Source organism: Perissodus microlepis, chromosome 19 (assembly GCF_051167445.1).
Source record: "Perissodus microlepis isolate ML-2025 ecotype Zambia chromosome 19, ASM5116744v1, whole genome shotgun sequence".
NCBI lineage: Eukaryota > Metazoa > Chordata > Actinopteri > Cichliformes > Cichlidae > Perissodus > Perissodus microlepis.
In genome coordinates this window covers 14304859-14317311 of record NC_140479.1, presented here as the reverse complement: position 1 = coordinate 14317311, position 12453 = coordinate 14304859, and the positions used below count along the sequence as shown (strand labels likewise).

Below are 12453 nucleotides of genomic sequence, written 5' to 3'. Positions count from 1 at the left end.
CAGCATTATACCAAGTGTGTGTGTGTGTGTGTCTGTCTGTGTGTGTGTGTGTGCTCTCACATGTAGAGAAGAGAAAATGATAAGATAAGAGTGACAGGAATACTCATCTACATCCAAGATTTGGTCTATAATAATATATGTAAATATGAAAGAGAGTTCTTCTTTGACAATATTGTTTCTCTGCTACAGAGCTACCACCACCCACTGGTGAAAGGTGTCAGTGTGTGCCCAGCTTCTGTAAATGACAGGAAGCATGTTGTTAAAAAAAAAATGTCACCAACAGTGCTCTCTCAAGGGCTGAATCTAGAAGCTTTCCTGCCTCAAGACATGCGGGGACCAAAAAAAAAAAATCCACCATCACTGGTAATGTGAAATATGACTTTGGATGAGACCAGTCTCAGGGCTTCAGGTCTGACAGACATGGGGGGGGGTGACAAAGGATGATGATGGTTGCTGTTTCCCTTATGTTTACAATCATTTCGCCACGCAAACAGAGGCCGGGCTGAAAAAGGCCAGAGAGCCTCAGCCTCCTCAGCCGGCAGGCGGTTCAAAATCAGGGGACAGAGTGAAAAGAGAACTAAGATGAGGGAGAGGGAGAGAGGGGTAAAGGCAATCAGAGAGAGAGAGAGTGAGAGAGAGCGAGAGAGAGCTAAGCTGCCTGCAGACACCACACAGCTCAGAGCAGATCGACAGTGACGGCTGGCTGATTAGTCAACTCGCAGCCCCCAAGACTGAAGTCTGCGTGCACGCACACACATGCAGAGCTGCACTGGAGTTCATTTAAATAAATCCAGCTTTTATCAGTACTCAAAACACATGCGCACACACCTAAACAAATGGATACTCATGACACCTGAAGGAGGCTCATCCAGTAACCTTGAGTCTGTGTATGCAGGGCTTGAATTTCAGTGCAAGATTGTGGGTATTTCATATTTTACGACTGATTCCTGCACACATAAAATTCTCTAGCCTAACATATAAGCATAATTATGATGACTGCCCAGAAGTGCTGCAGAGGTAGACCGATATCCGTCCTGGACAACACCTTGTGCACTGCCTACAAAGCCTGTAAGGTCCATCTGCTGTTTCTAGGCATCTTGCTACCATCCGCAAAAATCTCAAATTTAAGAAGCTGAGACATACTCTGGATGCCATCAACTTTGAGCTGTGGAGTAATTTCTGACACAAATATGTTGTTTAATTCACCTGCTAAACAATTCTTAAGACCACCTTCTTTAATCTGTGTGTTATCATCAAAATTAGAAATGACAATCCTTATGAAATTGATGTTATTAACCTTCACTCTCAGCGTTATCAGGTAAAAGGTGAGGCAACAGTTTAAAAACACATTTCAGTCACTCACAGCAATAAAAGGAGCTCAATTGTAAAATATAAGGTGCATGCATAGCAAGACCATGAAAAGAACAGAGGAGACAATGGAGACAAGAGTGAAGAAAGCCATTAAACAATATCCTTCAGAATTAATTACCTTAAGGAGATAGATGGGGATGTTGCTGAAGTCCACGGGCAGTTTAAGAAGGAAACGAGCAGAAAACTCTCCTGTCTGGGGGGTGGAAAAAAAGGTCACTTGTATTTCATGGAGTAGATATTTTATAATGCTCGCTTTTTTATATCAGTACTGAATGGACTAATACTGACTTTTAGTACTCTTGCTATGGTTTAACAGATGTGACATGTGACTTAAATACAAGAAAAAATAAAGTTTTCAGATGAATACAGTCCTGAAAAACTAAGTACACACTTACTGCTTCTATAGGAATTAGAGGGTAAGAAGCAGCCAGGTACTGATATGAACTAGATGAACTGATTAAATGACAGTAAGCATCTGTTCAAAAGCAGAGGTTTTATGAGCTTGCTGGTCTTGAGCATTCAGATGTGTGTTAAAGAAATGCCACAGTTTTCCTAAGAGTGGAAAATTGCAAAAGATCCAAGAACTCCAACTCTCCAACTCTAGAGACCTCAGTCAGTGAGTTAAATGCTAAAAACAAAAAAAAAACAATGAACAGGAATGGCCATTTGCCACATTTGGTGAAAATCTGACACAGCATGTCAGCAAAAACATCTCATATCAACTCTCAAGTACAGTGCAGAGAGGTGAGAGAGCAGAGGTGTTGATTTGGGATTATTTTGCAGCCACTGGACCTGTTAATGAATCGACCACATACTCCTTTGTATACTTAAGTATTCTACAGACAAATGTAAGCTGCCCTTAGCCGTTTTGTGAAAGCTAAAGCTTTTAAAGCAACCCAGTCAAAGACGAGACCGCAACTTGACTAAAGGGCTGTGATGGGACAATTTCTCTGTAACAATGCGAAAGACTAGACAAGACATACAGAAAAAAATCACTTCAGGATATTGCTGCCAATAGTAGTTTAACAAGTTGCTAAATTATGGGGGCTATGTAGTTTTTCCTGGGACTGTAGACCTCTAAGTTGGGAGGTTTTTTTTCTTCCTCATTTGCTCTAATTTGTACATTTTTCCCCCATTACACGGCCTCACAGATGATCAAATTCAGTCCATATTTTCTCCTTTTCCATTTCTTGGAATAAGACATGTTCCCCACACAAAATTAAACTAATGATGTTTGCGTCTGTAACCATGTTTTAAAAAATAAACTTTTTAAAACACGGGACACTGACGCACTCTTGTTCTTTAAAGTTCCAAACGAATTAAAATATCTTACCTGAATTATCTGATGTGTCGCTGTGACATAGTGACCGCAACAATACAACACTTGTTTGGCTTATTTCTTTCACTGGCTTCATCAAACTACATTTTATTTAAAATAATACCAACACTGTATTCGAAGTGTTATATGTTATATGCAAATTTATGCAGTATGATGTTCCAAGGCCAAACACTGAATCTAAATGTACAACCTGTGGTGTAAGCAGAGAACTGGATTGGTTATTTCCACTGTACTTTCAGATAATGTCTTCACACAAGAAAACAGAAAAATAAGAATTACCTGAAAATCAAAAAGCACACAGTTCTGACTTTTTTTTTTTTTTACGTGTTTTCAGGTTGTGTTTGCCTGTAATTGTGACCAAGATGATGGTAACAAAAATTGCAAACATTTCTGTCTTCCTGTCTTGTGTTTACTCATTGACCAACATATTTTAGTTATTTTTTCCACACGTGTTGCCTACAGTCTGAGGCACACGTGAGAATATGATCTTTAATTTCTCGTAATATCCTCATTTGTATTTGCTGTAGGGCCATCAGTTCCCCTAATGGCGTGTGCACTTAAGCGGCTTTTGATTATTCAGTATTGTTAAATAAAATCTTGTGTAAGTGTACCGCTGGGAGCGGTCTGTTGGCTGCTGAGGTCATGTGACGTCAAATGAACAAAAGATAGGCCCTGGAATGCAGAACTCTTAAATACAGGAAATGTCGAAATATCTTGTTTGTTTCACTTGACATTTGCATTAGCTGTTTGGTTATTTTGTGTTTGATTGTGTAAGTTAAAACAACTATTAAACTAACTATAATTTGTTAGCATTTGCTTTCCTTGTGTGTCAAAGTCAGTCTAGTCAGGCACTGTAAAAGTTACCCTCTGTTTCTTGTCTGTTGGGTCTGTTTTGATCAGCCTGGTCTGAGTTTATTTTGCTAGAGTGTTATGTTACGCTGGCATTTTAACTTGAGTGTAGTTCTGTTTATTTGACCTTCTTCAGATCCCAGAGCAATTATCTGACTTTTACTACGTTTCTTTATAAAGAGCTTTTGAGTTAAATAAAATATATTTGCTTTAAGACCTAATTGTACTTGTCGTGCCTAGCCAGCTCAGTCCCTCAGAGTGACGGGCAGAATAACGACTACCCTCTCCACTTGCACTCCAAGGTGGAGTCTGAGCCTGTCCACCTAACAAGAGATTTGCTGGACAGGCAGCTTCATATATTGTTTACTTATTTACTTGCAATTAAAATACTTGCTGAGGAGTGCCTAAAAAAAGGTATAATTTTATAATCCTTTTAAGCATGGGTGTTCCTGCTTTCACACGCACTAACATGTGTACACAAATGCAGACTGCCAAAAATATAGTTTAATTCTGTGGGAGGAATGAGTTCACAGAGATATAAGAAAAGAGGTTAGAATATTGCACCATTTAAGATTCACAACGGTTTAGTTTCTCAGTGCAAGAGTATAATGGCCAAGATGGGCAGCAGTTTAATCAAATACACATAATTTTGTGCATAAGACACAAAATAAGTTTAAATCAATACACAAGATCAAAACATCCAGATTTTAAACTTCAAAATTAAGAATGTGCAGGGCTCTAGAATGCGACCAATTTGGTCGCAAATGCGACCAAATTTTTCAGTGGTGCGACTAAAAAAAAATATTTGGTTGCACCTGTGCGACCAACTGTTCGGGTAGCAAAAAAAAAAAAAAAAATCTGCAACCTTCCCTGTGGTCAACAACAGACACACATTTTTTCCCCTATCGTGGACGAAACCAATCAGAGATGGTAAGGGGCGGGACCTCTCTGATTGGCCGTGGTCCAGTTGAAAGTGCAGGTGGAAGTGGGAGGTGAGTAGCTTGAATAAAGCGATATCAATTCATTAAATCCTGAATCGACTTTTAAATATAACTGTGTTTTGCCAGAAACGCCAGATTCTCAGATTAAAGCTCACAAAACCATTTCAACAACAACCAAACAGTAAATGAGAGCAGGTACACGGATTCCACACAAAGACGTAAACACGGAGCGGAACCGACGCATCAGAATCAACATTGTCTTTCTCAGCTTTCTCACCCGACGGCCCGTAGACGGACACGCTGTCGGAGCTTAGTGATTCTGATGCGTCCGGTCCGCGCTGTGATTACGTCTTTTTGCGCTGATTCTGAGCTGCAGGTTTTGTCTCTCTCCAACCAAAATTCACCGAGCCAGCAGCAAAAGAAGCAGCAAACTGCGCTTCACATTTGATCAATGTCGTCATGAATTTTGCTGTTTTGCTTCCAGGACTATTAAAATCACACTTCATGCACAGCTAGCTCTCTCTCTATCTCTCTCTGTACTTCAAGAACAGTTTCCCGTCTCCAATCTCTGTTTTCCGTATTATTCATTCGTTTATTACCCACCAGTCTACCGTTGTTTACAGCGCTGTCGGCTGCTGTCTTTTTCTTTTCTTTTTCACTTAAATGACCTCGGACAAGAAAGCCTGTTTTTTTCTGTTGTTCAATACTGAAGAAATTTAAACTTTATATGCAGAACATTGTAGAATATTTTTAAGGTTATCTGCTATAAAAAGCCAGACCAGGAAAATCTCCTTCATGTTGTTCTGTGTTTTATTCTCAGTTACTTTCACACAAAGGCATCTGCTGTGATGTTCACAATTCTGATGAAGTCAGTACTGATAAATGATCAGAATTATAATATTTCTGACTGTCTGAGGCTAAGTTGAATCGAATCGGGACTTTGAAAACCGGAATCGAATGGATTATAGAAATCAGTGATGATACCCAGCCCTAGTGAGCAGCCTAGGCACGACAGAAGTGGATGTAGCTGTAATAGGAAAAGAACTATTGCTAACTTTTCTGTTAAGTTAAGGCCTGATCCTTCTGAAATTCATAGCCAGTGCTCTGACACGGTGTCATCAATCTTTGAATGCTGAAAAAGCACAGTGTATCCAGAAAAACACATTATATTATATAAATTATTATAAAATTTGTGTGCGCCTAACTTTTGTGCCCATGGCAAAAAGTTAGTCTAGAGCCCTGATGTGCTAATAAAGTCAGAAAGGGTTAACTGTCACAGCTCTCTTAGGCCAAACAGAGAAAATAATACAGACCAACAACTGTGTTGTAAATAAGAATATACCAGTGGAAACCTTTCCTCTGTGTTTCTTTTTAACTGCTACCACGCAACTCTTGTTTTCTTAAGATGCAAAAACTTCACAATCACAAAATCCATAAACAGGAGCTTACCCAGCTGTTCTTGCGTCCAGCATAAATCTCCATGTTGCGGCCGTAGTTGGGGTCTTCCAGCAGGCTGTCATACTCAAAGAGCAGTCTGGAGCTCTCACGCAGACGCAGGCACTGGTAGTGATGGTACTGCTGGATGAGCTCCTTCACCAGCTGGAGCAGACATTCAGGATTCCCAGCATCCCAGTGGACCAAGTGCTGAAGCAGACACCAGAGATGGTATGTCAGTAAAGATAATAGACAGCCCATCCATCAACAAGTCCATGTTAACATGTGAAGTCTGTACTCTAAATACAATGTTCCCTCGCTATAACGCAGTTCACTTTTCGCGGCCTCGCAGTTTCGCTGATTTTTTTTTTGTGTGCAATTTTCCTTGTTTTTTTTTTTTAAAACAGCGCATTGAGTTCTGCATCCTGATTGGCTATAGACCATTGTCAATCAATCTGGTGCTATGTCTGCTGTACAGTACAGAATGCGTTGTCAGATTTACATAAATCTGTGATCGCTAGCAGTGTGACTCTGAAGTGCTGCGCTGTATGTTTGGAAGTTTTCTCCCTAACAAACACAACACTGTCGACGAAACGTCGTCACCTGCCAGTGCCTTTGGTTTCATTCTAAGATACTGGACTTATTTTTCTACGAAGTTTTGAACTTTGAGAGTGTTTAAACAAGAGAGAAAAGTGAGAAAACGTTCATGCCTGTCTGAGAACAGTGTATAAAGTAGAGGTGGGAATCACCATACATCCCATGATACGATATTATCACAATACTTAACGCACGATACGATATTATTGCAATTTTTTAAAATATTTTGCGATATTCAGATTCTGTACATAAAGGTAAACTTTAGCAATATTCATTTTATCTAATATCAAAGTCTTACACTCAGTCTTTCTCTCATTTCAGTCAGTTTTATTGTTGACAAACTGAACGGTTTGTATTACAGTCTAGTCCAACTTAACTGAATGCAACCATCTGGTACAATTATAGCTATTCTGAACTATGCAATTTGTGAAAACTATGCAGCCCCTTCAGCAACTGAAGAATTTGAAAGTAAATTAAAACAAAATATAATTTTACATTAAATAAAAAAGTTTTAAACTTAATTAAAATAAAACATGTCTTAAATTAAAATAAGTAAACTGTCATGTTTATTGCTGCCAAAAAAAAGTTAAACACATTTGGACAGTGAAGGAATGTCAGGATTCTTGCTCAGAAAAAGGATCAACATGCTCTGAAGTCAGAGCACAAAAACCTTTTTTGTAACAAAATATCGATTTCTGCTGTCCCTGTATCGATACATTATTAGCAAACAAAATATCACGATACTACACAGTATCGATTTTTTCCCCCACCCCTAGTATAAAGTGTGTAGTGAGGGTGTTTTACAGCCTTAAAACATCTATAATAATTATAAAAAATAAAGTTGGCTACTTCGCAGATTTCACCTATCGCGGGTTATTTTTGGAACGTAACTCCCGCGATAAACGAGGGACCACTGTATATGCTATTTTGTTCATACAAATATTTAAAATGTGTTTCTTTTGTAATACACATGATTGAAAATGATTGTTAACGACATTCATATTTTAGAAAATCTTTCGTAGATAAAGGAATCAGTACAAGCATCATGATCACAAATAGGACCATTTAAAAAACAATTCCTGAATAAAATATAATGGGGTGATAAATGACCCAATTGATCCATTTTAGTTGCTAAAACAACTTGGTTGCTTGAGACTGTCAAAGCAACTGACCAAATAGCCATGCCTCATCATGTGATGGTGTACAAAGTCCAAATAAAATAATAATAATAACTTAGATTTGTATAGCACCTTTCAAGAAACCCAAATAAAAGTGAGAGTGTAGAGGACGAAAGGATCAAACAAGGGACTTTCATCCATGTTCAATGTGAAACCAAAAGTAAATGTGGAGTTATTATTTTTAGACAAAAGCATCTTTCATTTTCAGTTACTTAAAGAAAATATCTGTTGTCAAAGACAGTTTGGTTAAGGTGTTTTTGTGCTGCAAAACTCTCAGATCACAAAAACTTTGAAACTGTAGAATGTGGTCTTTTCATTTGAAAAACTAAATCAAACAAAAAAATGATAAAAGATTAAAAAAAAAACAAGACAAGACGTTTTGTCTACAGGTAACCATACCTATTTCCCATTACCTTGGGATAACACATAAGAAAACACATAAACTTCTTAGGTAACACAGATGTTTTGCCTCTATACTATGTAGACAAGTAATGCTGTAAGTAATGCCAATTTGGAGTCAGCAAAAACTCTGACAAGACATAATAATGTCTTTATCCCCATATCCATCATATTTCATCTGCACACTCCTCAAATATATCAGCACAACCTGTTGGAAAATTATAGACTAGAGTATAGGTTATTTTGCAAGGAGCAATCATGGAACGCATCAGCATTCAATCTTCTCTCTCTGAAGGCTAAACAGGAAGTATTTTGGAGCTCATGGTATTACAAGCATATATAGAAGTGGACATCTAGTTTAATCCCTATTTGGGGTGAAGCATTGCTGTCAGCTAATCTCCAATTTTAGCAACATATTCCAAATTGGTTACAACAGCGTAAAATGTTGTTACCCAACTGAAAATAGTTGCATAGAGAAAGAAAATAATACTATTAGTATCAGTAAAGACAGACCTTAAGAACATGGTAGTGGGGAAAAAACTGGTTCATCTTGGAAAAAGGTTAGTTGCCTAATTCTGAAGAGCCTACTTCCCATTACAGATTGAGGAGGAAAGGGTTGTGCTAAAGGATGTCCTGTGGCTACATTTAAACTGATATGGAAAAGTACTGAGTCTGAACTGATGTACGTGTCACATGTCTGACCTCTGTTGCCACAATGATTGAAGATTTTGGATAACAAGGCAGTTGGTATTGTCAGGATGCATACAAGAGCCCAACTGCTTAATTTACTTATCTGATTTTACTACAGCGATTAAATATCTGGTGTTTGAATAGATTAGATTTAGTACATGTCTAAATGCTCTGTTGTGAATCTCTCTTTCACCAAACTCAGTTTTAGTCATCACAAGCAGAACTTGACCCTTTGGGACCAATATGCAAATTTACAGGATGGAGCTACAACCATCTGCCACATGTGAGTGAGCAGAACCAACCAAACATGACCAACTGGTCTAATTCTACCAAATAAAATAAAACAAATTACCCTTTTCCCCCCCTCACTCTGAAAAAGAATCCAATCACTGATGCGCAAGGAATAAAACAATTAGAATTAATGTGAACAACACCGTGCAAAAAATAAACAGCAGAAAACATGTCAGGTCTAATCAAGACAAATGGATGGCTGTGCTCTTGACAATGAATGTTGTGAGAGCTTTATAACAGAGATGCAAATCAAGACCAAAGCAAAGAAAAATAAATTACTGATTTAATGAGTCTACCTCATTGTCTGGACTGGAAAAGGCTGTGCGTGTTTAAAGAGATTCAAATGATAATTTAAAATTGCTCTTTGACGAGTGACCATTTGCCACTTCTAGTTTTTACACAACTGCTGCCTTGTTCACAATCATCCAAGGTGATTAGATACAAGTCATTTTGGAAAAGGTAAGATTAAATCTGCCAGCGGGGAAACTTTTTCTCCCCAAAATATTTAACATGCAGACGATGAGGACGGGAGGGAAAGGGGTCAAATGAACATTTTGGTTTAAGGATGATGGCTGTCTCGTGCAGCCCCCTGGTCCTGAAAAGTGAAAGTGAGTCTCCATTCTGAAACTCATTCTCATTCTGAAAGTGAAATACTGCTGGCAGATTCAAATTGTGGATAAGTCAGAACCAAGTAATGCAACTTGATGACATAACCACACTGGCCCAAGTAAATGTGAAACTTCCCCAACCTAAATGATAAGCAAGCTGGAAAAGGATGCCTTTTCAGTGAGCACTGAGTAGGTGGAAGGATTAATAGGTGCTGGGAATGCCGTAACCATTAACATGCATTATATTAAAGTATCAAAATCAGGATCTATTTGACTTGCATTAGCTTGTCTCCTCAACTGTCTGTCTCCCTCCTGGCAGTCCAATGGAGAAGGCTTTCATTGTTTCACAGCAAACCACAGCCTCTTTTTGTCAAGGGAGGAGGAATGGCAAGGGCAGGCTAAACAGAGACGGTGACCTCATCGTCCTGACCCACCAGTGGTTACCAGCAATGCCGGGATTCCCGAAATAAGGGGGAGATGAAAACAAGGATGGGCATTGTCCAAAAGAGGCAGTCAGTGCCTAGGGGTAGGAGGGAGCTGAAACCGAGGAGAGACTGAGGAAGTGCTGTGTCAGGATTGTGACACAGAATATCAGCAAAGCTCCACTGAGGAGGGCGAGAGGGAGGGAGGAGGGATAGGAGGTGAGTGGGTAGGGAGAGAGGGAAAAAAAGACGGCTAAAGAGCTCAGGCAAGCAGTCCAAGGCCAAAGAAACTGGACTGAGCCTAGGAATTTATACTCCCTGTGATAGGTAATAATAAACATGTGAAGTAAACTCAGTGAGAGAAAAGTATTTTTTAATCTGTGTTAAAATTAGACAGCTGTGATGAACATACCACAGAACTGCTGTTGAGAAAAAGCAAAGCAATAAGACAGGCTATTTCACAGAAACACTCCCTCAGTAATTACAGTTAAGGTGCCCTCAAGCTTAGTACTTAACCTCTCCTTCAGTGGAGCTATTCATTGGCCAGTGACACAAGGGCTGAGCTTCTGTTGGGTGGCTCCCAGGTAAAAGAGACTGCTGCTGAAAAGGTTGACTTTGCCCTGCATAAAACTGCTCTGTGCTCAGGCATTCATTTAGCTGGTTTTGTAAGGAACACTCCAAAGTGAAAATGATCATGGATACTACAAAGCTGCTACAGTTAATGTTATGAATATATGTCACAGTTTCTACCTGCCTCACCCCAAACGGTCACGGCACATTGCTGCGCCTCCCTGAACCCAGTTCTGCTGGAGGTTTCTTCTTCTTAAAAGGGAGTTTTTCTTTCCCATTGTTGCCAAAGTGCTTGCTCATAATATGATCATATGATTGTTGGGTTTTTCTGTTTTCTTTGTATTATTGTAGGGTCTTTACCTTACAATATAGAGAGCCTGTTGTTGTAATTTCTGTGCAAAATTTGTTGCCCATAAAGCCTAAAAGTGTTTCAACACACACACTTTCAACATTCTGAGCGAATCACTTTGGGTTTTTGTTTATAGTTGCCCTTTTGCACAAAATCATTTAATGCCCAGTCAGACTGGCTCAGATGTTTGTGTTCACACCAGCAGCTCCGCCTGGTATGCATGTTTGGAAATCATAGAAGTATATAAAATATGAAAATAGCAACCTGGAGGTCACACAATGGTTTGTAAAGTCCCAGTACGAAGCCTCAGATTGAGCATTATTGTAGTCGGCATCTCTCTTTTTTGAGCCCAGGAATCACAAGCGAGGCACCGATGTGACTGAGAAACTGAGGGACTCTGCATTCTCAATTCTAAAGTATACACTGCTCCTTTTTTGACTCCAGTGGGGACCATAATTTGCAAAATGAGCACTTGAAACTGGTGATTGAAGCCAATAACCTCATCAGAAAAGTGTTTACCAAAGTCACAAATCAAGGTAGCAGAGGACTGTTTTCCCATAGATTTCTAAACAACCAGATTTAGTTTTCCATCCAGAGGATTCATCCTCTGAAGGCCATTGGAAATGACATTTTCAATGACATCTTCTAACCTTAGAAAACACATTGAAAGATGCTAAGATATTTCACTGGTGACCACACTGCTTTGTTATACGTTTCATTGAAGTCGAATGTCAAAAGATCACCAATTTCAGTGGCAAACCTTTCAGTTGATGCTTCATAAAAGCTTTAAGCTGCTGGTGGTGCAAATGAATACTCAGGGAATCTAAACATTATATTCTTATGTTCTGGGGAAAAGCTGTAGCATATTTTAATGCACTCAGTCCACTTTAATCAAAATTTTTCACATTCATGGCATTCAAAATCTCACCAAAATATTATTCATGCAATGAGCAGAAATATATTTAACCGAGGTACTATAGTTGAGATAATTTAGACTGAATCAAAGTGTTAAACTAACTTATGGTCTGACCAACAAAGCATCCAGCACTGCTTCTGAACCCGGCTGTTAGGGCGGCTAAAAAATGTATGGTTAAAAACAGTGAGTGCACTTGTCTTTGTCTCATATTGTTCGAATGTTCTGACTTTGAGTTAACAAGGTAGAGCTTGAATGCTGCAGAAAAACATTGGTCAAACATAGACGCAAGCAGAATGAAAAGCACTGAGCCAAAAAGCAATGTTCATGTGTTGCAATGTGTGTGTCTGTGTGTGTAGACATGAGAGTCTGTACAGACTCTTCACTGAATTGATTTTACACGCTCTGCTGAAGGCTGTGTGTGCCAAAAGAAATCTATGTGTATTTTTTTTTCATGAATAGGATAAGCCCTGCGGAAAATGTACAGATTTGATACATGGAA

The 12453-nt window shown here is 39.0% G+C and overlaps 1 protein-coding gene across 1 annotated transcript in view; it reads right to left on the bottom strand.

Moving 5' to 3' along the window:
- The window catches only part of babam2 (BRISC and BRCA1 A complex member 2), a 115109-nt gene that overhangs the window by 70454 nt on the left and 32202 nt on the right, over positions 1-12453 (bottom strand). Inside the window, exons 5-6 of the mRNA XM_084914255.1 lie at positions 5950-6144; positions 1490-1564 (exon numbers count right to left, since the gene is read on the bottom strand). Of these exons, the coding sequence (XP_084770381.1) occupies positions 1490-1564; positions 5950-6144 (270 nt within the window). The remainder of the gene's footprint in view (positions 1-1489; positions 1565-5949; positions 6145-12453) is intronic.